The 26,791-nt window shown below is 53.4% G+C and overlaps 12 protein-coding genes across 12 annotated transcripts; 5 read left to right on the forward strand and 7 right to left on the reverse strand.

Moving 5' to 3' along the window:
* Positions 1 to 207: 207 nt before the first annotated feature.
* On the reverse strand, positions 208 to 1,310 carry BDP55DRAFT_158129 (glutathione S-transferase). Its single transcript, XM_060565651.1, has one exon. It carries the CDS (start codon positions 1,169 to 1,171, stop codon positions 329 to 331), a length of 843 nt encoding a protein of 280 aa, XP_060429602.1. The 5' UTR covers positions 1,172 to 1,310; the 3' UTR covers positions 208 to 328.
* A 687-nt stretch (positions 1,311 to 1,997) lies between these two features.
* BDP55DRAFT_704334 (glycosyl hydrolase) lies at positions 1,998 to 3,668 on the reverse strand (the record flags this gene model as incomplete). Its single annotated transcript, XM_060578000.1, has 2 exons — positions 1,998 to 2,172; positions 2,209 to 3,668. 2 exons carry the CDS (start codon positions 3,666 to 3,668, stop codon positions 1,998 to 2,000), a joined length of 1,635 nt encoding a protein of 544 aa, XP_060429603.1.
* Positions 3,669 to 4,410: 742 nt separating this feature from the next.
* BDP55DRAFT_664593 (extracellular serine-rich protein) lies at positions 4,411 to 5,313 on the reverse strand. Its single transcript, XM_060574962.1, has one exon. It carries the CDS (start codon positions 5,176 to 5,178, stop codon positions 4,609 to 4,611), a length of 570 nt encoding a protein of 189 aa, XP_060429604.1. The 5' UTR covers positions 5,179 to 5,313; the 3' UTR covers positions 4,411 to 4,608.
* Positions 5,314 to 6,581: 1,268 nt separating this feature from the next.
* BDP55DRAFT_664596 (uncharacterized protein) lies at positions 6,582 to 8,028 on the reverse strand. The gene has a single exon (XM_060574963.1). It carries the CDS (start codon positions 7,537 to 7,539, stop codon positions 6,994 to 6,996), a length of 546 nt encoding a protein of 181 aa, XP_060429605.1. The 5' UTR covers positions 7,540 to 8,028; the 3' UTR covers positions 6,582 to 6,993.
* A 2,001-nt stretch (positions 8,029 to 10,029) lies between these two features.
* BDP55DRAFT_158159 (uncharacterized protein) lies at positions 10,030 to 11,046 on the reverse strand. The gene has a single exon (XM_060565652.1). The coding sequence runs from the start codon at positions 11,033 to 11,035 to the stop codon at positions 10,430 to 10,432; it is 606 nt and encodes a 201-aa protein (XP_060429606.1). The 5' UTR covers positions 11,036 to 11,046; the 3' UTR covers positions 10,030 to 10,429.
* Positions 11,047 to 11,523: 477 nt separating this feature from the next.
* On the forward strand, positions 11,524 to 12,497 carry BDP55DRAFT_728897 (RTA1 like protein-domain-containing protein; the record flags this gene model as incomplete). Its single annotated transcript, XM_060579501.1, has 2 exons — positions 11,524 to 11,692; positions 11,782 to 12,497. 2 exons carry the CDS (start codon positions 11,524 to 11,526, stop codon positions 12,495 to 12,497), a joined length of 885 nt encoding a protein of 294 aa, XP_060429607.1.
* A 1,354-nt stretch (positions 12,498 to 13,851) lies between these two features.
* On the forward strand, positions 13,852 to 15,243 carry BDP55DRAFT_728898 (uncharacterized protein; the record flags this gene model as incomplete). Its single annotated transcript, XM_060579502.1, has 1 exon — positions 13,852 to 15,243. The coding sequence occupies one exon, from the start codon at positions 13,852 to 13,854 to the stop codon at positions 15,241 to 15,243; it is 1,392 nt and encodes a 463-aa protein (XP_060429608.1).
* Positions 15,244 to 16,377: 1,134 nt separating this feature from the next.
* On the forward strand, positions 16,378 to 16,848 carry BDP55DRAFT_632281 (uncharacterized protein; the record flags this gene model as incomplete). The annotated part of the gene is made up of 1 exon (XM_060572399.1): positions 16,378 to 16,848. The coding sequence occupies one exon, from the start codon at positions 16,378 to 16,380 to the stop codon at positions 16,846 to 16,848; it is 471 nt and encodes a 156-aa protein (XP_060429609.1).
* A 713-nt stretch (positions 16,849 to 17,561) lies between these two features.
* Positions 17,562 to 18,310, reverse strand: BDP55DRAFT_728900 (frataxin; the record flags this gene model as incomplete). The annotated part of the gene is made up of 2 exons (XM_060579503.1): positions 17,562 to 17,834; positions 17,951 to 18,310. 2 exons carry the CDS (start codon positions 18,308 to 18,310, stop codon positions 17,562 to 17,564), a joined length of 633 nt encoding a protein of 210 aa, XP_060429610.1.
* Positions 18,311 to 18,676: 366 nt separating this feature from the next.
* BDP55DRAFT_664610 (clathrin adaptor complex small chain) lies at positions 18,677 to 19,943 on the forward strand. Its single transcript, XM_060574964.1, has 2 exons — positions 18,677 to 18,926; positions 18,983 to 19,943. The coding sequence occupies exons 1-2, from the start codon at positions 18,858 to 18,860 to the stop codon at positions 19,478 to 19,480; spliced, it is 567 nt and encodes a 188-aa protein (XP_060429611.1). The 5' UTR covers positions 18,677 to 18,857; the 3' UTR covers positions 19,481 to 19,943.
* On the reverse strand, positions 19,549 to 20,343 carry BDP55DRAFT_158246 (uncharacterized protein). Its single transcript, XM_060565653.1, has 3 exons — positions 19,908 to 20,343; positions 19,785 to 19,855; positions 19,549 to 19,724 (listed from the first exon to the last, which is right to left on the reverse strand). The coding sequence occupies exons 1-3, from the start codon at positions 20,131 to 20,133 to the stop codon at positions 19,617 to 19,619; spliced, it is 405 nt and encodes a 134-aa protein (XP_060429612.1). The 5' UTR covers positions 20,134 to 20,343; the 3' UTR covers positions 19,549 to 19,616.
* Positions 20,344 to 20,444: 101 nt separating this feature from the next.
* Positions 20,445 to 24,666, forward strand: BDP55DRAFT_664614 (leucyl-tRNA synthetase). The gene is made up of 8 exons (XM_060574965.1): positions 20,445 to 20,942; positions 20,994 to 21,081; positions 21,136 to 21,390; positions 21,443 to 21,569; positions 21,622 to 22,190; positions 22,241 to 23,408; positions 23,455 to 23,617; positions 23,670 to 24,666. The coding sequence occupies exons 1-8, from the start codon at positions 20,725 to 20,727 to the stop codon at positions 24,433 to 24,435; spliced, it is 3,354 nt and encodes a 1,117-aa protein (XP_060429613.1). The 5' UTR covers positions 20,445 to 20,724; the 3' UTR covers positions 24,436 to 24,666.
* Positions 24,667 to 26,791: the final 2,125 nt, after the last annotated feature.

Raw genomic sequence — 26,791 nt, forward strand, 5'->3', positions numbered from 1 at the left:
TGGACTGAGTCGGAGAGGGGGCCGATGATAGTCTAAGCCGGGGCACCGGGTGGCAGGTACGAAATATGCGCCGTGCGATACGAGCATCGCGGGGATACGGCCTAGGTCCTATCACGGAGCACCCCTTGATTCCTTTGACTAAGTGAAATGGTCCAGTGACCTGTCGATGACTAGTTGCAGATGCATCGTCGGAAAAGCGAAACCATGTAGTTGGAATAAGCCCGGCATTCGCTCCGTTGAGGGGTCTATACAAATACCGCCGGCAACCTTGACCATATGGGGAAGATAGTGGCGGGCTGTACAGTAATTGTTGATCAAAGAGATCTTCTCAAGGCAGCTTGCCTCCGCCTCTTGTTGCCTGTCCCACTCCAGAGTTGGTCTTATCCTCAGCGTACCGTTTGTACACCTCAATGTAGGCATCTCCGTCACTAAGCGTATCTTTTACGCTTTGCCTCTCTTTGATAGCATCATACCATTGCCTCCACCTCTTCCAGATCGCCTCGTCCTTGCCATTCTCTCCTTCAGAAGGAATGCCAAGCCCCCCTGGCTTGTAATGATCGAATAAAAACAAACGCATGGCCCAAGGGGCTATCATGACGTCCACGAGACTGAACGTCTTGCCCAAGAACCAGGGACCTTCGGGATCCATCTGTTCAGTAAAGGTTTTGATGTGACCCAAGAAATCATCTCGTGCCTTCTCGATACTGTAATCCTTCTCCGGAGTGTGTTGAATAAATTTGTAAAACGCCGGCACAACGCGAGAGTTGATGTGGTCGATCCACAGTCTGCATCTCGCGCGGTCATAAGCCGCCTCAGGGAGAAGATGCGGGCCAAAGTTATTGCCGGCATACGCTTCCTCAAGATATTCGGAGACTACGGTACTGTCGTAAAGCGGGCGTTGGTCATTGCCTTTCACATCCACAGGGACAGCCAGCGTCGGGACCAGCCCCCGAGGGTTCATCTTGAGGAACTCGGGATCCTTCTTGTACGGGTTGATCTCGATGTACTGGTGGGGAATCTGTTTCTCGTGGAGGACAATCCATGATCGCTGGACAAAGGGGCAGAACCAGCCGCCGTAGAGCTTCAGTGGGTGCTCTTCCGAGTGCTTTGCAGCGAAGTCGGCTGCGGCACCCGTGGTACGGGCGCCGATTGAGGTGTCCACATTTGCCATATTGCCAAATGTCAGCGTGAACTAGGTTTACAGGATGAAGGGAGGATGTGACTCGTTATTCTTGTCTTTTTGTTGTCGATGAGGTCTTGTTTGTACCTTAGGTGGCGATGATGAGGTGCGAATGGACATGAAAGTGATGCGACCCCTCTGATGACGTGATTGTTTACAGCAGTCGGCCGGAATTTTGGGGGTCTCGGCTGGCTCTCTCTTCCGGGACCCACTTCGAGGCGGTTCACTCCGGCAAACATCTCCGGATCACCGCCACCGCTTCTCCCATCACCCGAGTCAACACCATTCTCAAAGTGACAAGATGGATAATTTGTGGGGGGGGGGGGGGGGGGCTTCAGATTTTGGAAGTAGAATTGGAACATTTGGCCTTAATCAACTTAGTTCAGTGGTTCCAAACGCTGGACCGGAGCCTAGGAATCTACGGACCCCTGAGCTGAGCCCGGTACCCCTTGGAGCAGCCCCTGAAGGGAATTTTCTTACGATATGAGCAATCTGACATGATGCAAATATTTAACATGGTGTCCGTGCACTAAAACCATATGCTTTGCTGATTCGTAGAAAACTTGACAGGCATCGTGTTACTGAATGACATGGTTAGATGGCCTCCGGGTACAGCGGGTATGGTGCCTTGCAGTACTGTTCGCAAGGCACCTGGTTTAGCACCGTTGAATGATATGAACAACCCATCACTATGTCGCCGGTACAAGAGTATCGTGATCGATCTTCTGTGCCACAGGAGTGTACCTCCACCGACTGAAGTACGCGGGTGTTTTTCCATCACCATCATTACTAGTAGCATACGCACCGACAATTGTGCCTACAGGATTGCCGTGTCAATCATCAGAGGACATTCAAAGACAGCGGACTGCTGAGGGAGCTTACCAGTGAACGGGCCACTGCCTCCAGAGACAATCAACGCGCTCGCTGATCCAATCTCGATATACTCTTCTGGGCGAGATGCCGGAGCTGCGCCGAACACATACTTGGAGTCACTGATAGCAGACACCGAGAGCCTTATCGTCTCCGACCTCCAGGCTTTTGGCACTGGTATGAGGACTGTTTCGGGGATAGTCATGTTGGGCTTTCCTGATGCTTCGACTTGTAGTCGGAACCGTGGAACTAGCGACTGGTTGAAACAAGCTGGCAAGGTGACGATGCCTAGATCGATATGCTGGAACTGTGTTAAAAAGACCGAAATGCCAGCCTCCTCGTTTTCGACTATTGGCTGGAATAATACATCGACGGTGTAGTTAAACAGCGTGGCACTCTGCTTACGGGCGACGAATCCAAGACCATCCTGTTCTGGGCTGAAGTCTGGTGTTGCTGAAAGGTTGACTGGCGAGGGAGATATCTGCAGCGTGTTGGGATGGTCCTCCGGTGAGATTCTGAACAGATCTGTCTTCGGTGGTCGCCAAAAGAGAAAGTGTCTAGGGATCTCCGAGCCCGGCGCAAAGTCAACAACGTCTGGCTCGTCTACCCAATGGCCATCTCCGGGGATATCTCTGTTTGTCGAAGGCAAAGGTCCATCCATCACGCCGCGTACTTCATCAAGCACCGGCCAATCTCCGTCTTCCCACTTGACGGCAAATAGAACGGTCTCACGGCCCATGGGATAGATTTCCCACGCGGGACCCGACCTGGTCGCCAATGCGACACCCCACCAATTCCCTGAGGCGTCTTGGAAGAGGTCGGCGTGTCCCACCGTCTGGAAATACGAGTCGGTATTTTTGGCCGTGAGAATTGGGTTATGCGGTGCTCCTTCATACGGTCCCGCTATCTCTTTGGCTCGAGCAATCGTAACAGAGTGGTTGGTCTCCGTTCCACCCTCTCCAATCAACAGATAGTAGTAGTCATCCTTCCGGTACAAATGTGGTCCTTCGGGGTTGCGATCTCCTGTACCATTCCAAACCTTTACGGGCTCATGTGCCGCGCCAGTCGAAAGGTCAATTTCGCTGATGTAGATGCCGGCAGCCACGGACATGTACACCTTGTTATTGTCCCAGAAGATGTCCGGGTCGATATCGTTTGCCGGGTTCTCGATACGAAGTGGTCCGGTCCACGAGGCATCATCATACGGATCGGCGGTGGTGAAGAGTAGGATCTTGGGACCCCAACCTTCGTACCAAGAGACATACGACGTGATGAGGTAGAAAATTCCGTCGCGGAACCTGATCGTGGACGCCCAGATGCCCTCATTCTGTCCCGAGTTCCGGTAGAGCTCCGGCACCTGCCCGGGTCGTGTCAACGCGTTACTCGCAAGCTTCCAATTGACTAGGTCTTTACTGGCGTAGATAGGAACACCCGGGAAGGCCAAAAACGAGGACACGGTACAGAAGAACGTGTTGTCCAACTCTTTGACAAACGTGCAGCTGGGATCAGAGTTCCAACCCGGGAGGATCGGGTTGTTGAAAGTCCTGTTGGCCTCCTGGGACTGGCTTCGGGCCGCCAGTGTGACGATTGACAGCCAAACAAGGCTGAAGAGTCGCATTGAGAGATCTAAGATGGATGAGATCGATCCGAGTATTTCGGATCTGATCTCGCCGCAATTCAAATATCGAGTAGACCCGGATGTCAATCTGTCTTTTATATTCAATGCCGGTCCTTTTTGAGACTATATTTTAGCGAGTACGCGCTTTCGGTATTGCATAGCAGTTCAGCATATGGCATAACTACGGGCGAACCCGAGAACGAGTTCTTGCTAACATCTCTTCAGTTCTTCCACCAATTCAATTGTCAGATTTGGTGGCATCTTGGGTGAGGTTGAAAAACTGGGGGCGGGGTTGATGATTCCAATTTGGCCTGTCCATTTTCTTCAACCCCGCACGAATTACCCGTCGTCTTCGGCTCTTTTCCCGATGATACCGTCGTATTCACAAGCTTCATCTATCCGACAAAGTCGCTTATACACGAGAGTGCTTAGCGTATGCAGGTGGCTGACACTTTTTCGGGGAGTAATCGCGGAGTTAGTAATAGTAGCGAGGTCGATTAAACGCAGACATTCTAGTTTTCTTTTCTTAAAAAAAGAAAAACGTATTCATCTTTCTTACTTATGACTTTCATTATGAGACTCATACGAAGGTATCATCTCCTCCTTTTGTAGCATGACACCCAAGGAAATCGAACGTGCACGTGTCACCATAGAGCAGCACTCTCTGGTATTGAGATCCCGAGCTGTAACATTCTTCAGGTTCATGATGTACTAGAATGGGTGTAGACACAAAGGTTAAGGAGTGTAGTAGAATTTTATAAATCTAAAGTAAGCTAAAGAACGAAGGTTATGAACGGATAATGACTCGAGTTTCCCAATATCTAACGCCGCCAGATGCAATTCCCTTCCAACCATACTATGCAGCCCGCCAAATGCTCATGCAATCACCTCCGTGACAGCTCGATACCTCCAACAGCCACATGGCCAATAGACCACGCATTTAGAGCTTGAAGCCTCCCAAGGGGTTGGGGTTGGGAATGACAAAGCCACCCTGCTGAACAGCGGGAATGACGGCATCGCCCTTCTGCGCAGCCAAAGCCTTGTGCTTGGCAAGAGTGAAGTCGGGGCTGTCAAAGTTCTGGTTGATGACACCGACCATGCCGTTCTTGCAGTGCTGGCCGGCGTTCTGGGCGCAATAATACCAGATAGGCTTCTTGTCCTCGACGACGATCTGGAAGACGTTGGCGGATTGGCCCTCGGCGGTGAAGAAGTTGAAGCCGGAGAAGAAGGAGGAGCCGTCGGCCAGAGGGTTGCAGGGGTTGCCAAAGTTGGACTCGGCAACGGAGTGGTTGCGAGGCAGGTAATGCCACTCGACAATGTCGCCAATCTCGGCGACGACGTTGTCCGGGTCAAAACGGAGACCACCGAGGCCGGCGACGACAGAGTGGGTGACGCCCGTGAGTGCGAATGTGCGGGTCGGGGTTTTGGTGCCGGTGGTGCTGGTGGGGGCGGCGGAGACGGTGGCGGCGGCGGCCAGGAGGACGGTGGAGAGGGTCTTGATCGAGAACATTTTGACTGGTTTGATGTTTTGTTTGTATATGGTTAATCTCAGATATGCAGAGACAGAGAGAGAGAGAGAGAGAGAGAAGACTCTAGGAAATAAGGAAAGATAGGAAATGATATAGGAAAAGTTGGAAGATTGGCTTGATTGGTTATGTGACTGTGTGATGATGAGAGAACAAAAACACTCTTCGACGGCGCGACCTTCTCATTATATACAACTCTCAACATCGTGTGATGCCGCAGCTCTGGATCTTTGGTCATCTCGGCCAGCTGACGATCTTGTTGTACAGCCCTACGGCAGCATCCTCTTCCACTTACACGACCCGCCTGCTCCGACTTGGGAGCTCACCTGCTAGCTTCCTTCGCGTGAACAACGCTAGCTCTCCGAAAGAAGTTTCCTCATCTGTCATGTACTGTCTGTCACGCAAACCCGGGACGGCAGTGACCCGGGTGAACAAGCAAACGGCACTAGATCCTTGTTGGCGCTAGAATCTCACTCAGACGAACGAGTGCCGCGACGTGAGTGGTCCGTTGCCGCGCAGCTGCAGACGAAGAACGTGCTGACGGCGGAACTGGCGTTTGACCAAAAGCGTTTGCAGTGCATATACCCTACTTAATAGCTGGGGGCTGAGCTAGGTAGCTGGCAAGCTGCTAGCACAACACCGCCCCGACGCTGAGATGAACGCTGCCTGCGTCTAATTTTAAACTTCATTACCAATCCCAAGCTAGGTAGAGGGTGACTGACGGACGTGGAATATGTGACTTTGCCATGTCGACTAGTGGTAAAACTATTCAAATGCTCATCCTTAGGTCTAGTCTCCTAGACAACCTGCAGGGTGGGAAATCCTGCGGAATTGGAAATAGGTGCGCACCCATCGTCGAATTTCATGTTGAGTTCAAATGCACTCGGCTTGACCACAAATTGAAATACAGTGTAAGATCATTTGGAAAAATTGTACTTTGGAATGAAATCACTTTTCTCCTGTTACTCGGCCGCTGGAAGGATCAGAAGGTTTCTGATCAGGGAGAACGATTAGCACCTCATAGCTTTGAAAAGCCATCACCGGAAGCGTGAACTGCCGGCTACTCGGTGCCCAACCTCATTCCGGATGGTCGAGGGAACGAATGTCGTTGAGGGAAGACGACCTACGGAAGACGGCCCGCGGAGGAGGCGCAACAGCTCCATGGTCCATATTCTACAATCCACACCACAAACTTAGAAAAAGGATGATAGCTTCACACCTCTCATAAGACCGATCTTGAGAAGAGGGATCGTTGTGGAAATGTCGACGAAAGTTCATTTCCAAGTAAAAAAGCAATCCGAGTTGATCCTACCGAGACTGAGGTCCGTCGTATGTCTTTTTGATAGGCTCCCGGAAATTCTCACTCACAAGGCCAGGATTATCAACTGTTACGTATTGTATTCAATTTCTGGAGCTAATGAGAAGTGCCCCATTCAAACGATCTTCAAATCTTGATACCGATATTTCATATGAAGGCTACAGTCTAGCGCGAGTGTTGGCCCCCACTAGCCCATCCGTATAGCTCGTATTTTCCTATACCTTTTAACATCTAAATCCCAAAAGAAACCCAAAATCTTGTTGCTATGCTAGATATAATGGAAAAGAGAAGGACAGAAAGGAAAGGGAAAGGAGAAAGCAAGGCTATATGCAATGGTCGTTTTCGGTCGTAAGCCATGATCTCCCGCCCCATCCCATAAACAAAAGCTGGCACCCGTATATCATACAGCCCTCATCAGATGGTATCTCGTCAAGCAAAAACAACACAAAGGGAAGAAAGAAACAGATAGACGGACTGGGCCTCAACCGGCCTTGACGGTCTTGGCAGCCTTCTCGTCCCCTTCTCCATCATCCGACTCTCCCTCCTCCTCCCCATTCGCCTCGGCCTCCTCAGCCTCCTTCTTCTCCTGTTCCAACTTATACCAAGGCCCGTGTATCGCGCCCGTCCCAACTCCAACCAGAAGCCCCAGCCCCGTCGTAGGAATAGCCGTGACACCGCCGACAACTGCCCCTACCAATGTACCCACGCCGGCACCCAGTCCAGTCCCCAGTCCGGCTCCGATGCCTGCGCCGCCAATGCCGCCCTGCCAAATGCCGCTCTGCAGCCGCTTGGACTGCTTCGCCGACCCCTGAGCCTTTTTCTCATGCTCCGCGGCCTCGGCGAGTATCTTCTTCTTCTCCTCCGGGTCCTCGGTCGCCTCGGCCCGCTCGCGGAGCTCCTGCGCAGCTTCGGTCTCTTTCTGTGCCTCCTGGAGCTTCGCGGTTGCCTGTGCGAGAACCTTGTCTCTCTGGTTTTGCTTTTGCTCTTCCGTCTGCTTCTCTTCGGGTGGTGTTGGTGGGGAAGACATTATTATATGACTTGTGGCGTCGGTGGCCGTGCGAGGTTCTGGAAGAGGAGCGTTGTGAGGCTGAAGCTCGGGGGTGGAATGTTGAGGTGGGATGAAGTGTGGAGTTGCGCCGCGCTGTGCCGTACGGTCGGGACGAAACAGTGAATGAACAAGGTGAAGGGATGCCGTCGATTACTTCCCAGATTTCGGTAGCGAGTCGTGCAAGGTCCGTACAGTCTGGGTAGGATTTGCTTGCGGACTATTGCAAGGTCTTGGGATATTCGATAACGAAGAAAGTCGAGGAAATCTAAGTTGGGGCGGGCAGCAGCCACAATTACTGACATCATTCGCTTATTGCTTTTTCTTCTTTTTCGTGTTCTCGCGACATCCCTGCTGCGTGGCGGGGTTGATCTGCTGCCACACGCACAGTGACGTCGGGATCGGGTAAGTTCATAAAATGGGGTGAAACGAGCTTAAACGTCTGGCATTACTTCATTTGTCCATCAAGAATCAGGAATCCAACTTTTAACTTCTCTTTTTCTGCATGAGTGCAAGTAACAAATTGCATAAACGCGTCCTCGATGACTTGTTCACGTGAATTAGTGGTTTCAAGAATCGGTCACATGCGATTTCGAGTAAGTGGGTCTCACGTGGACAGGCGGGATGTTCGCGACGGGACGATGGAAGTAAGGACGACGTTTGAAAGCTGCAAAGACTACATGTTCTTCCAAATCAGCTGCATTTTAGGTTTGGAATTCGAACCCTATATGATTCTCTTTATTATCAGCCCTGCCAGCGACTTTCGTTGTAGGAGCAGCCTCCGTTAAGAATCTAGACCTGCAGAGATTGATTTTCACGAGGCTCTGGTTAATTCGGTGTGAACATCTGGCGAATAGGTTTCAGGTGGATTACTCGGAGTGAATGGTGCTCGCATCTTGAGATGGGTTTCTTTGATTGCTGTTAAAAGAAATGGCAGTAGGTACGAGTTGGAGTTGACCGCCGACTGAAGAGGTTGTCTCTGAAGGACAGGGACTGGTCACTGAGTTAAATCCAGCTGCTCAGCTTGTGCGGATGGTTCTCCGGACACGTTCCACCAAGGGAACGGAAGGGAGGGCGGCGGACCTTACGTGGTGTGCTGTAACCAAGAGTCCAATATGGCCGAGGTGGAGAAAGCCATCGAGGGCCACGACGGGTCGAGAGGATCAGGAGCATAAAACTCGATGCTGGATGTGGCACTCGATTCACTGACCAACGTCGTAGCAATACCAACGTTATATTAAATGCGTGGGCTTTTTGCATGCAACAAAATTTCTCACACAAGTTCGGATGAAAAGTTTGCAAGCTTTTCATCTCGCTCATGAAAGTCCCCTGGCCAAGTCATGGACAAACTCCCTTGCCAAACATGTCGCAAATTCCCAATGTTTGAGATGTCACAATGAGGCTCCGTGGGACGCTACGAGATATTGGACATCCGCAAAATTTAAAGACTTTGCAACTGGATTCGCAGCTCATCGGAATTTTCTTGCCATCATCGAGTCATTTTCTGACCATTCCTAGTATACATCATAACTTACATGAGGCTGAGATGGCAGTGGCATCCACACAATATGCCCGTATAGCAGGCATGGTATCTCTTGATATACATGTAACCACTGCGGGTCTGAGTTGCATTGTGTTAACAGCCCAGCCCTCGTGAAGCCACGTAGGGGTTATTTCTGTATATACAATCTAAGCTATCGAAAAGAGATTCACGAGCGGAGCTTTAGCGGAGGTGGAGCGGAGGTAGAATCGAACTCGCGCGGTCAGTCGTGGCAGAATATCCGGGCGCTGGCCCGGATCCACTAATCGGGTCCAGCCCGTAACACATTGATCATGACGACTCCACGTCGTTGCATATGGCCCTCTACTTGGAGACGGATATCTTCCGACTAGAACGAAAATGAAATACGGAGTTGACTACAGACTTCATAAGGCCCAGATGCGCAAAAGTCCGAATCGGCGCATCTCCAGGTATTTTTACGTCAGCAAATCTGAAAAGATAGTTCGTCGAGAAAATAAAGATTTCTGATGTGTCACGGCACTGGAACCCAGGTTCCACGTATTAGGGTCTTGTTGCTCCCGGACCCACCCCCGGAATACGTGTATCTGGCCTGCTATCCAGCAATCAATCTATGGGAAATTTGCTGGGTACTCTGTACAAAGTTCAGTGCAAAACCCCAGACTACGGAGGCTACAGTCATCCAAGGTAGCCTAGAACAGGAATGAACTGCCGCCCAACGACTCTTAGTCGGCCACCGGGGCCCCTTCCGAACTTCCAACTTGGCCTCGGATTCGGACAGTGTTGCAGCGGAAACATCAGGCGGTCGTCACCACTTGATCTACATGCTTGAGCTGGAACTTGTGCGGGCTATGACTTTTGTTTATCACAGCTCTTGAAGAGTGAAGAGTCTCAAAATGTATAGTGACCGGGGCAAAAGGGTATGTTCGCTACGTAGAGACTAGAGTCTCAATCACGCTAGCAGATGACTACATATCGTGTACTTCTGTGGTACTCCCTTGCAATGGCAGCGGACCACGTGGTGGCGGTAGCATTTGTCGATATTAACAGCAAAACTCAATGTCGAACAAGGCGACCTCAGCCACGCCTTCACAAGCAACGAGAAAAGCATGCCGTGTCCACGTAAAACGATTGAGTTTACTATTTGACGATGCAAAGGCTTATCTCAACCTCAAAAGTTGGCCCATCCGCCCAGTCTGCCTCGTTCGCGATACCGACAGGACGTTTTCCCGCTGTTACGCCACGGCGGAAAGCCGGGATCCCCTACAGGACGCCAAGACAAACCGAAAGCGAAACCCCTGGTCAGGCCGGAAACAGCTGAGCGTTGCCGAATTCCCGACTAAGCCTCAAAGGTTACCTGATATCTACCACTATCTTAACCGCTAGAGGAATTGGCGTAGAAGTCAAAAGGGAATGCGAGAGCAAAATAATTGCAGAGAGCAACAAAAAGGTAAGCAGGTGATGATTCACGAGGTATGCATGACTCCAACGATCGCCGCCGTTCCCGTGGAGTGTTTGGATGGGTCTTTTTGTTGGCCGAGCCACACTGGTAGTTTCCTCGTGTTTGGTGACAATTGTTGCAGGTTTTGGTCGAAAATACACGTAAATGTAGCAGCTTCTGGAGACCGGAGAGGATTGCATGAGGTACGTAAGCTTGCCGACGGGATATTCCTTATCGGCAAGGCTTTGTCCCTGCATCAAATGAACGACGGGAAAATTGGATTGGCTAGGCTTCGACATTGTGATATCCGTATGGATGGGAACAGATCGAATGGGTGGTGGGGTGACGAGCTCCCTCAGCCTCTGTGATTGCAAAAGATCACGGCAAAAATCCCTATACGTGTATAGGATGAGTCGTGATTGGCAGCCCCGGTGAAAGATCCAGCGAGGTCCACCTACAGGGCTAGCAGGGGTTTCGACCCATGAGCCAATCAAGTACCGATTTATCCACGTATACATCCTTGATGGGGAAGCCCCAGGGCCCCAGTGGGCACCAGCGAAGCTTGGGTCTCGCATGTTGACAGTCAGACACATCTAGGCTCTTTGCCCATCGTCCACGACAAACGCGTATGGAGATGCCGTCAAAGAGACTTTTTCGAAAGTTCGCGTATTCGATGGCCGCAGCAGCAGCAGACTCAAGTTCCAGCCACTCCATCTCCCATTTCTGGGACGGTATAAAGATGGACTACAAGTTCGAGACACCCCCTTGGCCCTTGGCAACACATCCAGCAGCAACATCGTCAACGCTAACGGGGTCCTGGCCGAGAATTCGAGCAACGTCAATACATCAATCCTTCTTTCCGGTCACCGCCATCTGAAGCAAGTCTGATCTCGCGACCCAGCACACCGGAAAGCACAGCCTACAATCAGCCAGGAACGGGGAAAAAGGTGGAGGACAAACCAGCTACCGATAATCGATAACCCACAATCCTCGAGACTTTGACGAGATGCCTACCCTCGAGTCTCACAACGGCTACTATCTGTGGCACTATGTGCCTAGCTTGATCGCGGCCATCATCTTTGAAGTCCTCTTCGTCCTCGCTACGCTGTTCCACGCGTACAAGATTGCCAGGACAAAGACGTGGTTCTGCGTCGTCTTCGTGATAGGCGGTCTTCGTACGTTCCAACCTTCCACTTCCCACTTTGCCACGCTGTTGCCATCAATCACATCAAGATTACCAACTAACAAGGAGTCTCCCACGCAGTCGAAATCGTCGGATATGCAGGCAGAGCCATCGCACGCGATCGCACTGGCGAAGTCGGACCCTACGTTATGCAATCCCTCACGATCCTCATCGCGCCCGCCCTCTTCGCGGCATCCGTCTACATGACCCTCGGCCGAATCATCCGCAGCGTCCACGGCGAGTCCCTCTCAGTGATCCGCATCAACTGGCTCACCCGCATCTTCGTTACCGGTGACTGCTTCTCCTTCCTCGTCCAGGCCAGCGGTGGCGGTCTCATGGTCAAGGACGGCAGCCAAAAGATGGGCCAGAATCTTATCGTAGCCGGTCTCGTCATCCAGATTGTGCTCTTCGCCATCTTCTGGGTCACCGCCATCGTCTTCCATAGCCGCCTCGCAAAGAACCCTACCCAGGCGTCCCTGGCGGGCCACTCGCCCTGGAAGTCGGGCCTGTGGATGCTCTACATTGTCAGCGCGTGCATCATGGTCCGGTCCATCTTCCGCCTCATCGAGTACGTCCTTGGCGGCGACGGGTACCCGCTCCGTCATGAGTGGACTCTGTATGTGTTCGACGCCACACTCATGTTCTTCGTCATGGTGGCTTTCGGGTTCCGATTCCCGTCGGCGTTCCAGATCCGCAAGGGTGGCTCGCAGTCGGCCTCGGATGTGGAGAACTATGACTTGGCGGTGGAGAGCGAGGAGCAGCACCAGCGCGGCTCGATGCGCAAGACGATGCGGTAGAGAAGGTCTTTGATTGCTATTCTCTTTTGTTTCCTGATGAGCGGAGATTAGGTGTGGAGACCAGTACGTCGAATGTCCAGCGTAAGGTATCTACAGAGTACGGTTATTGTCATTGTAATTGATGGAATTGGAAGACAGAGTTGGCGGAATTTGAAGGGCAATGATCCATGTCACGACCTTCCCGAGGGATTAGACGATTCAGTTCGGGTTTTCTGTTGGTGTCAGCGGAGATAACGCCGGGATATGCAGAATAATGGCGATGGGTACGGAGTAGAGGGGTACCTACCAGCCGCGGAGAGCCGGGTACCCTGCATTACCTCAGTCCCCAGTACTTTAGACGCACTAGAATGATTAATGAGGAAACTGTAGTGCATATCGTTGGTCAGGAACCCTTCATGCGTGTTTTCTTGATCTTGACGATTCGATGACTGCGTGTCAATGTCTGTCGATGGAACTGAATACATGTATTCATCGTGTTTAGTTCCTTCCTAGGTCCTCTCGGAGATATTCAGCCGGGCCCTTCACGGCGTAATTGGCCTGCGACGATGTCATTGGGTCGGGAATGTTTTGCAGGGTGTTTACTAATACAGCCCGGGGACGTTGTAAGGAAGGCGCGCAGGCGGTGGAACGTACCTGCCCACACTATTCTACAGATTTAGGGGAAGGGCCGCGTGGACTTGGTTGGCGCAGCGCCCTTCGACCTTCCATTGGACTCATCTCAAGGCCCTTTTTAGGCTTATTAGGCATTTTTTGGCGCATTAAGCTGCACAGTAGCCCCTGTAGCAGACCCTCCTCATGCCCCTGGGCTTCCCTCAGTTACAAAACTTCCTTCCCCGTATCAACGTCCACCGATGGCCCTTGGACCCGCCGTAGTCATGTTGGAGCGCGGTAGATGCCGCACCCCTGTAACACGAGGCATATACAGTAGGTAGTTCCTTCCATACTCTGTCCTTCGTGTATGGACCAGGTAGGGACGCTGTACTTTGTACCTTAGGTTCCTAACTACGGTTCCTACCTTAACTGCCCAGACCTGGACTGACCTGAGCTTATCCATTCAAGCTGAGCTATCCTTCCCCCCCCTCCCCCACCAAAAAAAGGCTGAGCTTCGCTCGGGTTCGCATCCCTCAAAATGAACCACTTCTCATTTTCTTTCGTCAATTGTCTAGTGTCTTTCTTTTCACGTTCTACATACAAGAAGTAAAACCTCTCATCGTCCGTCACATACAGACACCGCATCTCACCCGCCCTCCTACCTGACGAAAAGGCCCCATGGCACATCAATCGCCTTGAACCACCCCTCTCTCCACATCCCTTTCATCCCACCGGCCGAGACAGCAACCTTGCCCGGAAAAGGATGGACATCTCGCGCAACAACTCTCCCGCCCCCGGCACCGGCTCAACCAACGGCGACGCCAGCACACCAGGGGGAGCATCGGCATCGGCATCGGCATCGGCGGCGGCAGGCGACGTCAAACTCCGTCGTGCTCACCGGAAATCTCGCAACGGATGCAAAGAATGCAAGCGCCGCCACGTGAAATGTGACGAAACACGCCCGACATGCGTCAACTGTGCAACGGCTGAGCGTCACTGCTCCTACCTCGACTCCCTCCCGGCATCAGCCCGCTCCTCCGCCGCCGCTATCTCTTCCGGCCCGGCCGCCAAGCGAGCAGCAGCAGCAGCCGCTCTCGTCGCCAGCCCAGCGGGCAGCTCCGGCAGCAATGGCAACAGCGCCTCCGCCGCCGCAACAGCCGTCGCCTTTGCGACCTCACCCTCCATCACCACAGTCGTAAACGACTTTGTCATGCGCACCGAAGATGACCACGACGTAGCAAGCCCTCCCAACGGCCAATTCTTCACCCTCGAACACATGCGCCTCCTCCATCACTTGGAAACCCGTATGGGCACCTTCATGGCCGCAGACGCGTTTATGAAGCCATTGGTTGACATGAACCTCGAAGCTGCCCTAAACGCCCCTTACCTCATGGATGTCCTCCTCGGCCTCTCTGCCCAGCACATGGCCGAGCTACACCCACACCGCGCAGACTTCTACCAACACCAAGCCACCCAACTCCAGACCCGCGCGCTCATGATGTTCAACGACGCCAAAGAGGAAATCGATGACGACACTTGTATCCCCATGTTCCTCTTCGCATCCTGCCTCGGAACTCAGGTCCTCTGCGATACCCTCCGCAGCTACCGTACCGACTTCAACGGCTTTCTCGACCAATTCGCCTGGTACCTCAACCTCCATCGCGGTGTTAGCACCGTAACCGGCCGCTCCTGGCACATCATCCGCGAATCGGGCTGCAAGGACTTCGTCGAATTTCTCGAATCCAACAAGCCCGACCCGAATCAGCACTCCGAAGTCGACATCCTCCATAGCATGCTCGACCAAGCCGACCTCGGCCCCGTCTCCCTACAAGCCTGCCGCGACGCAACAGAGTCCTTACGGCAGTGCTACTCCATCTACCGCAGCATCGCGGTGAAATCCACCCACCAGTCCGCCTCCGTCATGGCCTTCGGCGTTCGCGTCACAACGGGCTTCATTGACGTCGTCAAGCAACGCCGCCCAGAAGCTCTCGTCATCCTAGCCTTCTACAGCGTGCTCCTCCATTGGTGTCGCAGTTACTGGGTCTTTGGCGACGCTGGCCAGTGGATCATCCGCTCCGTCTCAGCGCACTTGGGAGACTACTGGTCGGAATGGCTAGCCTTCCCTCAGGCGGTGCTCGAGGTGCATGCAGGCTGAAAGGTTGAGGCAAAGAAGTAGGCAAAACATACCGGACAATTCCCTCCACTTCTTGCTACTGCTACAACGAAATCGACCTTGCGCAAAATAAGCTGCACAGGGAGCTTCTCTCCTGCATAAGGAGGAAGAAACAGAACAGTTTTAAGAACTGCAAGTCTGTAGTCATCCGTCCTCTGCCCGATCCAGCCGGGGACGGGCAGAGCAGAAAAAGCACAACCAGCGAAACTGGTAACTGGATGAACCTCAACAAGCAAGCCGAACAAACAAGCACACTTAAAAACATGGAATGAACGGTGTGCGAATGCGGGCGCGCGCACCCCATCTCAACTTCGGGCTTTGCGCCGCTGCCGAGAGAGCTAAGCAAACCGTACGTCAAAGTCCGAAACAGTTCCAACGCGCCGCCCGCCACCGACGTCCACCGACAGGAGCGCAGAATCCGTCGCAGTGGCAGTCGCAGAAGAGAGTGCAGCTCTGAGCTGCGCTGGCTGCCTTGGCTAAACACGCCAATTTCATCCATACACCGGGCACGTCGGGTATCCGGGTCTGGGGGAGGGAGGAGGAGGATGGGGCTCAGGTTCTTAAATGTCTTGGGGAATCGGAGGAAGGAAAGTGGCGCACATCAACCGGAGATCAAAAAAACACACGGCCTCTGCGATCTGACGTCTTGGTCCCCTCGTCTCACGCTACGCCAGAACGCCCGGGAGTCGGTGCGGCGCTCAACCATCACCACACACCCATCACGCACCTTTTTCTCACCTCACCTCACACCTCGCTCTCCCTCTTCTGTTGGTAGTCTCTCCTGCATATGTCCCGCCCCCGTCAAGGGACGGGCGCCAAAACGCCAGAACATCGGCCTTACGCCATGGCCGTCGGACTCGACATGGGGACTTTATCAAAAAGGTCTGCGCCTCCCGCGCCGATGACACCATGAAGCTCGTTCTCTTGGATGCCGAAAGAGAAGGAATGGGCAAAGGATTGGGGCAAAAGTTTCGCAAAGCTTAGCTTTTAGTTTTTCACACCTTCCTTTCTGATGAATCCTCCTCCGTCCTCCCACTTTTTAAACAAACAACCCACACCAGCTTCAAGCTGGCGCAGCCATTCCCGTCCAGGTCATTTACATTCGTGCGGCCCAGCATGTCGCTCCCATTCCCAACATCCAGGTTCGGCCCAGGCTTCACGGTCCCGACCGCCGTGACCGTCACAGAAGGGGGACGAACAGTCACATTCACGCCCACGCCCACGGGCGGCACCACCTCGGACTCATCGCCTTTCCCCGACAACATCCTCCAGCAGTCCGGCCTTGCACCGGGACAGATCATCGGCATCACCGTGGGTGCTACCTCGGGCCTCGTCTTTTTTGTCGTCGCTCTCGTCTGGTTCTGGAATAGAAGGAGAGCACGAAAGCTCGCTGCGCGCGATGAAGCGCTCGACACGGTCATGGAGGATCCGGAGAAACCTGACGACGCTGCCATGATGATGGCTCAGAACACGGGGGAGACAGTCGAACTGCCGGCGCCGCGAGTGGTGCACGAGATGCCCGAGACGCGAGAAGGCCCACCCGTCGAACTTCCCGCTCCCGTTGAAAGGCACGAGATGCCTGCGTAACACCAACCCCCTAGACGGGGAGACGCTACCCGTCGGGATTCGATTGAGGAGGATAAAGGCGCAAAACGGATGGCGCCTCGCCGAGTCTGATGAACGAAATTGGAATGAGACCCACGATACCCTCGCTGAGCCGTACTTTCGCTTAAGCATTATTATCAAAGAGTCAGACTTTGAGAGAAAGACTCCCGCCGCAAAGAGACTGTTGCCCACGAGTATGATGAATAGTGCTGTAATAAGTGAGAGAGTTAGTTTGGAACAGGGAAGCAGTGAGGCGGTTTATCATTTTACGACCAAACCAGTGTCGATTGGAAATTAAACGGGATTATCCTCATACCGTAAATAGATCGATATCAAAACTAAACATTCACGCAACTTTCACATCGTGTCGATGGTCCCACATTTGAGACCCTGTCGAGAAAGCAGGACTCGAGAGCCTCACCGCGACCCTGAGAAGGCCTGCGGATTTGACCACTTGCTTTACCGAGTTTGTGTACAAAAGCCTAGATATCGGTCCTTCAGCCTTGCTCCCCCTCATTGAGGGCGCTTGCCTCCAATACCTGAAGCCGCCTCACGAACTCCCTGTTGCCATGTAGAATACACCAAGAGCTTGATACGTTGCTCAAGCCCATGTAGAAAAGAAATAGAGGGGGGTCTGCCCCTCGATACGCTCAAATCTTATGGACATCGTCCTCGGTTGAAACGCTTTTGACGTACTAGGACTGGTTCTCGCCGTAGGTCGATGGAGCTATGCTGAAATCAATGTCGAGCTCCTTGAGGAAGACATCGTCCAGGCTGCTGCCATCACGAGTGTAGATCCAGGCTCCAGCGGCAGTGCCCTCCTTGTCATTCTGCGAATCGCCGACGACAACCCAGTCATAGCGCTTGGGGCCCGACACTGGCGACGAGAGCCAGATCTGCTTATTCGGGGGCTGCTTATTGATCACGTAGGTACCAGCATCCGGGAAGGAAACGGTCAGAACTCCGGCCTGCAATGTGAGCAGTCAGCAATTCGTTGCTTGGTCAGGAAATGCAAATCCCGAGCTTCGCAAACATGTCTTGGTGGGTACAAGGATGGAAAAGTCAAATCAGACTGTCCACTCACAGCATACTCGACATCAACTCCCTCACGAGCATCTGCTATCTCCTCGAGCCGAGTGACAATGGTATCGAGGTAGGCCTCGGACAATTCGTGATACTCGGCATCTGTGAGCTCGACGACGTTCATCTTGACCTCCTCCTTAGGTGTCTCTTTGACCTGAGGGTCATCGGTGTCGGGCATGATGCCACGATGGGCCATTGATGAAGTTGTGAAGAGCTTGCGAGAAGAAGGACCAGAGACTGTAGGTTTTGAGGCGGCGAGAAGCGGGGCAGAACGGCGCGGGACGGCCAGGCGGGCTTGGGAGGAGGCCCGGAGGGTGCGGGCGGCGGCGCCGGTGAGCTTGGTGATGCTGTTGCGAGCCATTTTAGCTAGGTATGGGTGATGATGATGATCAGCGATTGACGGAGGCTCGGTTGTGATATTGTAGAAGAGATGTTGGCTGTGAGTGGAAAAGGAGGAGTTTGGGGGGTCGTTGTCGATCAAGGAACTGAAGAAGGTGACTTGCTTCGTAAAAGACGGCAGGTCAAAGGCAGCTTTCGTTGCTTCCCCACGTTTGCTGCAGGTGACGGAAGCTGCAGGACCAGCTTCGATCCGCGGTCAAGGGAAGGAACCGAGCTTGGGCCAGGAGGAGGCCCCTACTAGTGTGCTTACATCAGAAAGCCATGTGTGGGTGCGAGCCATGCACCTCAAGCTCCCACCGCTGTGGAAATCCGGGCCAGACGCTGGCGGGAGACGGTTGGGCGGCTGGTAGCGGTCTGACCCCACCAAAGCCAGAACACCGCGAAGAGCACTGTGTGTCTGGCGGGACACCATCCCGTCGCATTGAACCTGGACACGACTGGCTGGCTGATTCTCTCGCCGATATCAACAACCTCAGCCAAGTCGGGATGCTCAGTCAAGAGAGAACATAATGATCAACGCCTTTCTGGTCTTCAACGGCCAAGGTCAGCCTCGGCTGACCAAGTTCTACACACAGTTGGTATGGACTGGCATCTTCTCGAATGAAGCTGCTACGGGACTGACACATCTACACAGGAAACGAGCATGCAGCAGCGCCTGATTTCCGAGATATTTACCCTCGTATCGAATCGACCGGCCGGATCTTGCAACTTCCTTCCGCTTCCTCCCCTTCTCGCTGCCTCGGGCACCTCGCACTCATCATCCGAGGAAGAGAACGACGTCCCCTCCCTCGTTACCTACCGCAACTACGCGACACTCTACTTCATCGTTATCTCCACCTCAACAGAGTCACCACTTGCACTGATCGATCTGATACAAGTCTACGTCGAAGCGCTTGATAAGCTATTTGAGAACGTCTGCGAGCTGGACCTCATTTTCAACTTCGAAACGCTGCACTCAACGCTGGGGGAAATGATTGTGGGAGGCGTGGTCATCGAGACAAATCTAGATCGTATTGTCTCCGGTGTACGCGCGCAAGGCACCGTTGCCAAAAGACCGGTAAACGAAGGCCGTAGCGCAGGGCTGGGAAGCGGGCTTAGTATGGGAGGCAACTTTGTCTGGCATGGACGGTGAGGCAGACGGTCCGGTGTTTGAGAGGGAAATGACTTTGCCATCGAACAATATGTTATACATGGGCTTCTATGCCGGGTATTCAAAACGCCATAAACTCCTCCCTATGCTGGTACACTTTTATCGGCCGAGGATTTGTCTATTTGGGTGTTTCGATGGGAGCGGGTGCTTCGGGCGCATCTCTGCGACGTTCGTATCGCTTGTCAGCCTCGATTGTGCCAAAGAGACCGCGGACACGCTTTCGGATCTGGCGAGCATAGTTAGCACCGATCGGGATTTCGGAATTGGAATCAACAAGGCCACATACCTCCTCAGACGGCCTGTATTCCTTGCCAAAGAACTCGAGCTCGGAGAAGAAAAATGTCCAGCCAAGGAAACCTAGAGGTAGTTAGCATAGAGCCCAAGCAGTTGCTGGAAGGGCTTTACAGACCAATCACAGTGGCAAGCTGCGCAAGCTTAACGGCCTTGTTCCATCTCGGCCGCGCATAAACCAATGCCAGGCGTCTCTTGTACTTCTTCTCGAATCGCAATTGTGACTGAGGGGACAGGTTCGTGAAGTTGGGAGGCCAGACTTTTTTCGTTCGGTAAGGATTGGTGAAGACTGTGAACTTGGAGCCGGCTGCTTCGGCCGCTCGCCGAACGATCGTGGGAAGCATCCTAGGTGTGTTCAAGCTGCAATCGAGGATTGGTTGGCCCGAATCGTAGTTGGTGGTTGCTGGCACGAATGGACAAGTCGGACCGCGAGGGTATGTCAATGGGCCTCTGTGCGACTGGAGAGACTCACTTTGATCCTCAGCCACATCATACGCCACAAGGACAAATCCATCGAAGGCACCAGCCACACTCTCACGGTACGCCTGGGAAGCCGGCGAACGGCCAGCGGAGAGCTCGAGCGGTACGTACCGCAGAAGGGACTTGACCACCACAGCACTTCAAACATCGGCGAGTGACCACTCACCCGACAGTACCCCGCCATAACCACCAAAGCCATCGCGGGGCACACTCAGCCTCGAAAAAAACATCGGAGCTGCGACGAAATCTCCCCCACGTTAGGATCTGTGACTCAGTATCCTCGCCAGCCACTATCTCGAAGGAGCACCAGCGATAACGCGATATCGAGCGTGACTCTCAACTTTCGAAGCAAGAGTCACTGTCGAATCATATAATACGCATTGGTCCTGGAATTGGCCTTGCGTATTGGCTTCCCCGACAATTCCTGACCGAATCGAACGAGAGAGCCCGCAATCATGGCCAACGAAGCTGCCAAGGCCCTCGAGGCCCTCCAGGTTTCCAAGACCAAGGAGCTCAAGGGAACTGAGAAGCGTGATTTTTTGATCTCTCTTGAGAAGAAGTACCAGCGCAAGTGGTCCGAGGACAAGATCTTTGAGGTGGACGCCCCCTCCACCAAGGAGGTTCCCCTTCACTCCATCACCGCCGCCGAGCTGCGCGAGCAACAGCCCAAATGGTATGGCGCAATCGGATAGTGCTTCAGGAAATACGGTTGACAAGTATACAGGATGGGATGTATGGCCTTCCCTTACATGAACGGTCGCCTTCACGCTGGCCACTTGTTCTCCGTGAGCAAGGTCGAATTCGCCGCTGGTGTAAGAGAGCTCTGACAATGATGCATTAAGGAGGAGGCTAATGGATTGTTATAGGTCGCTCGTATGCAAGGAAAGCGTGCTCTGTTCCCCATGGGATGGCACGCGACCGGTATGCCCATCAAGGCCGTCGCCGACAAGCTCAAGAACGAAGTTGCCTGGTTCGGCCGTGACTTCGAGGGCTACAAGGAGGAGGAGGAAGTTGTCGTTGACGAAAAGCCTGCGGATGCTAAGGCAACCCGCGAGGACATCACCAAGTTCTCCACCAAGAAGAGCAAGGCCAATGCCAAGACTATCAAGGCCAAGTACCAGGTATGTTCCTGTTATCTCGGCTTCATGTAGCATATTACTGACAAATAAATAGTTCCAAATCATGGAGGCCATGGGCATTCCGAGACAAGAAATTCACCTCTTTGCCGACGCATCATACTGGCTGGACTTCTTCCCCCCTCTGGCCCAGGAGGATCTCACAAGCCTTGGATTCAGAATCGGTCAGTTTCATGCTGGATGACATTTGCGATGAAGTCAGCTAATCAGTACTAGATTGGCGTAGATCATTCATCACCACCGAGGCCAACCCCTACTTTGATGCTTTCGTTCGCTGGCAGATGATCCGTCTCAAGGAGCTCAACAAGATCAAGTTCGGCAAGAGATACACCATCTACTCGATCAAGGATGGCCAGCCCTGCATGGACCACGACCGAGCTGAGGGTGAAGGAGTCGGTCCCCAGGAGTACACTGGATTGAAGATGAAGGTCCTTGAGTGGGCACCCAAGGCCGAGGAGGCTCTCAAGTCTCAGCTTCCTGCGGACGCAAATGTCTTCCTCATTCCCGCCACCCTCCGTCCCGAGACAATGTACGGCCAGAATGCTGTTTTCGTGTCTCCCAAGATCACCTACGGCGTCTTCAAGGCTACAGAGAAGGACTACTACGTTATGACTGAGCGTGCCGCCCGCAACATGGCCTACCAGGGTCTCTTCCTCGCGGAGGGAGTTGTTGACGAGACTGCCAAGATTGACGGTTCCGTCCTCATCGGTACCCGTGTTAATGCGCCTTTCTCTGTTCACAAGGACGGCGTTCGCGTTCTTCCCATGGATTCTATCCTGCCCACTGTACGTCTGCTCCTTTTCCTACTACACGGTACATCTCTAACAGCCCACAGAAAGGTACTGGTGTCGTCACCTCTGTCCCCTCGGACAGTCCTACCGACTGGGTCATGACCATGGATCTCCGCAAGAAGGCAGCCTACTACGGCATCGAGCAGGAGTGGGCCGAGCTTGAGATCATCTCCATCATCAACACTCCTTCCGGTGACATGATTGCCAAGACCTTGGTAGAGCAGCTGAAGATTGCCTCCCCCAAGGACACTGTTCAGCTTGACAAGGCCAAGGAGACCGCTTACTCTGAGGGTTTCTATAAGGGAACCATGAATATTGGCGAGTTCAAGGGCGAGTCCGTCGAGTCCGCCAAGCCCAAGGTCCGTCAGGCCCTTATTGACCAGGGACTCGCCTTTGTCTACTCCGAACCTGAGCGCAAGGTCGTCAGTCGCTCCGCGGATGACTGCATCGTCTCCCTGATGGACCAGTGGTACCTCGACTACGGCGAAGAGTCTTGGAAGAAGACCGCCCTTGACTGGGTTGAGAACACAGATGGCAAGGGCTTGAACACGTTCAGTCCTGAGACCAAGAACGCATTCCAGGGTGTCCTCAACTGGCTCAACCAGTGGGCATGTGCCAGATCTTACGGTCTTGGTTCCAAGCTGCCTTGGGACCCTCAGTTCCTCGTCGAGTCTCTCAGTGATAGCACCATCTATATGGCATACTACACCATTGCCCCCTACCTCCACAAGGACATCTTTGGCAGAGAGCAAGGCACTGGCGGTATCGCTCCTGAGCAGATGAAGGATGAGGTTTGGGACTACGTCTTCTGCCGCCGCGAGCTTGATGATAAGCTCGTTGCCGAGTGCAAGATTCCCAAGGAGACTCTGGAGAGCATGCGCCGCTCCTTTGAGTACTTCTACCCTCTCGACCTCCGCAGCTCTGGAAAGGATCTGATTGGCAACCACTTGACCTTCTTCCTCTACATCCATCTCGCCATCTTCAGCCCCGAGTACTGGCCCAAGGGTATCCGCACCAACGGTCACCTCATGCTTAACGGTGAGAAGATGAGCAAGTCGACTGGTAACTTCATGACTCTGCAGGATGTTGCTCGCAAGTTCGGTGCCGATGCCGCCCGTATCGGTTTGGCCGATGCTGGTGACACCAACGGAGACAGCAACTTTGAGGAGGACGTTGCTAACCAGGCCATTCTCCGTCTCCACACTCTCAGAGGTATGTTCATTTCTTCATAATGCGATTGCCATACTAACAGTAGTAGAATGGTGCGACGATGTTGTCAAGAATAAGGGCGAACTTCGCACGGGCGAGTACAACTTCTTCGACAAGGTGTTCAACAACGAGATGAACGTCATTGCCAAGGAGGCCATTCACCAGTACTCCGAGACTGCTTACAAGCTGGCCCTGAAGGCGGCTTTTTACGAGTAAGCGTAGATGCCTACCTCAATGCTCTGCATTTCTGACACGTGCGAACAGCTTCAACAATGCTCTTTCCTTCTACCGTGAGAGCAGTGCCTTGTCCAAGATGCACGTTGACTTGGTCCTGCGCTACATTGAGCTCCAGGCTCTTCTTCTTGCTGTCATCGCGCCCCATTGGTCTGAGTCGGTCTGGATTGATATCCTCGGCAAGCCTACGTCGATCCAGCAGGCGACATTCCCCGAGATTCCGGAGACGGATGCGGCTCTTACGGCGGCGAGAAAGTACATTTCAGTGACGGCTTCCAACGTCAACTCTGCCGAGTCTCTTCAGCTGAAGAAGAAGGCCAAGGGCAAGGAGACATCCTTCGACCCCAAGAAGCCCAAGAAGCTCACCATCTTCATGAGCGAAAAGTTCCCGCAGTGGCAGCAGGCTTACATTGACCTGTTGAAGGAGATGTGGAACCCCGAGACCAAGTCTGCGGACGACAAGGCGCTCAACGGCAAGATTTCCAAGATGGGTGAGATGAAGAAGGCCATGCCGTTTGTGCAGGGTCTCAAGAGACGTCTGCAGACGGGCGAGCCCGCGAGCGCCGTTCTCGAGCGCAAGCTGGCGTTTGACGAAAAGGCCGTGCTCGTGGACATGATTGATGGTCTCAAGCGCAGCGCCAACCTGGTCGAGGTGAAGATTATTGCAGTGGAGGAGGGCGGCAAGAAGGGCACTGATTTGGTTACCGGGGCTGTGGAGGAGAGCCTCGCGCCCAACGCCGAGGGCGCGGTACCGGGTGCTCCCAATTTCTTGTTTGCCAATGTCGAGTCATCATAAGCCGCGAGATATACGCGATAGACAAGAAGCTGAGAGTAGAATGGTAGCATATGGGTATGTCATCATATCCTGATGTTTGGCCATGCAAAGCGAGAAAAGGAAGCAAGACGAGACTTTGATATCAATGATTACGATTTTTGTTCAAGAGCAAACAGCTTGTTCCATTTTCAAACGTGAATGTGTTTTGGAGCAAAGACTGGGACATGCAGATTTAGTGCCGGACTTGGCATGGGACTCGTCGGTGTAGATTGTACGTAGACTTGCGGGTAGCTGGGCTGTCTGCGAGGCTGGTAGACTTCCACACTTCTCTGCAGAGATGGGGCCAGGAGAATGGGACGCAGCACTGCATGGAGAATGGAGAGAGGAGAAAGACTCGGGTTCACCGTTCAGCTGTGGTGGCCATTTGGTTGCGGCCTGAAACCAAGGCTTCTGAGGCTTGACGGAAATCAGGGAATTGGGTGTGAACTGTCAAGCGGCACAGATTATGACAGAACGGGGCATGCATGGCCGACATGCGAGAGTTCCTTGATTCATGGAAAGAACAATGGCGTGGCTTGAGAGCTCGTTGAGATGGCCGTTGAACGAATACTCTGGACTCCGGAGTTGCACAGAAAACACCAGGAAACGTGGGAGGCAATGGCTAGTGGGTTGGGCCTGTGGCTTGATTGGACGATTGGCTGCAACGGTTGTGGAGGCAAGTGGCTGGGGTGATGCGGTGACGGATGTCAAAAAAACGGGCAGTCGCGTTCTGGGTCTGGAGGGACGGAGGGAAAGAGGTGACTGGATGAGCAAGCAGGCAAGGAGGGCAGGATGGGAAAACCTGGCAGGGACCCCTGCGGTGTTGCTCTTTCTCATCCCTGTCCCTGCCTCCTTCTTTTCCGTCCTGATCTTTCCACCTACCGTTGGTCACCGTCCCGCCATCTGGCATCCCGTTTTCCATTCGCACTCTACCTTGGTCAAGTCTGGCCCTTCAACTCCAAGGAACTGTTCATCCCATCGAATTGGCTTCCGCCTCGGGCCTCGGTGCTAACGGGTCACAGTTAGCATGATATGATTCATGGCGAGAGATCTCTACCTAGTCTTGAGAGGGGTCACCGAGGGTCTGCCAATGCCATGCAATGGCCCGGCCAATCCAGGCACAAGGGGAGAGCCGTTGCAGCCGCCTTTGCTTTCTTCCCGTAGCATTTCACTGGACGGTCTGGACCTCCGACCAGCCTCGATTCTCTCCGGCTACCCTGGCAGCCTGGATCTTCTCTGCTCTGCGGGATGCGTCTCCGGTTGCTACGGTGCGATGCCTCTTTACGGACTCTTGCTTGTCTTCACCCGCTGCAGCCCCCGCTGGCCCTCGTCAACGTATGACGCAACAGAGCACGGCATCGGGTACAGCCTACAGAGCATCGCCAACTTGGTTTCCCCCCCATCCCCCGTCCTTCCGGACTGCCTGGGCCCCGGCCGTCGGTACGACCACCCTTTCTGCTGGCAGGGAAATCTGGGACAGCTGCAGCATACTGGTCGGGGGAGCAAAATGGCACAATGATCAATGGGTGCTTACCTGATTTCTCATGTTTGCGCGCCTTCCGTCACTTAACCACTACCCTAGGCCGAAATGACGAGATGCTTCTTGTGCGAGTGTGCAGGTTTGCGGTAAACCGGCAGACTAGCGACCGTTAGCAAGCTACACTCCTCTTTTTTTCTGTAAAGGACGGAGAGACAGACGGACGGATGGTGGATCTGGGTTGGTGAGTTACCCCAGGATCAGGGCAGAAGTCTGCTTTGTGGGCAAGTTTGAAGACCACCACAGAAAGAGCTTGGATCCCGGTGACTGCTTGGTGCTGGGTCTATCGTGTTCTGGCGCAAACCTCGTAGGGACATGGCATTTCGCCGAAACTCTGTCATTGGGAACAATAAGCCGATGAGCATTGCATCTGCCAATGAGACGGGATAGCAGCAATATGAAACGAAAATCGAGGTGGTGGGGGAAACACGCACGTCTGCTGCTGCGGCTCATCACTTGTGCTACTATTCTCGCGTTTTGCCGTTGTTGCTCTTTGCTGCAAGTGAAGCCATCCCCAGCCATTTCACTATGCACATTTCAACCCATCAGAGTTTACCACGGTCATCCCAGCCTTCTTTCTCTGTGTGCTTCCCGATGAACAACCCACACAGATTCCACTTTTGGTTTCCTGGGTCAATGGCCGACAACCCTGTTTCGCCTTGTTCGGTTGCTTCCACCCTCATCCCACCCATGTCCGCGACCAGTCCGAATCTAGCACCAACAGGCCTGCAGGCAAGCGAACATGAATGATGTGGTTTGGTATGGGACTATGGTCTGGCCTGGCTGATCCAGGTCAGCAAC

Source organism: Colletotrichum godetiae (genome assembly GCF_030913485.1).
Source record: "Colletotrichum godetiae strain CBS 193.32 chromosome Unknown BDP55scaffold_21, whole genome shotgun sequence".
Taxonomy (NCBI): Eukaryota; Fungi; Ascomycota; class Sordariomycetes; order Glomerellales; family Glomerellaceae; genus Colletotrichum; species Colletotrichum godetiae.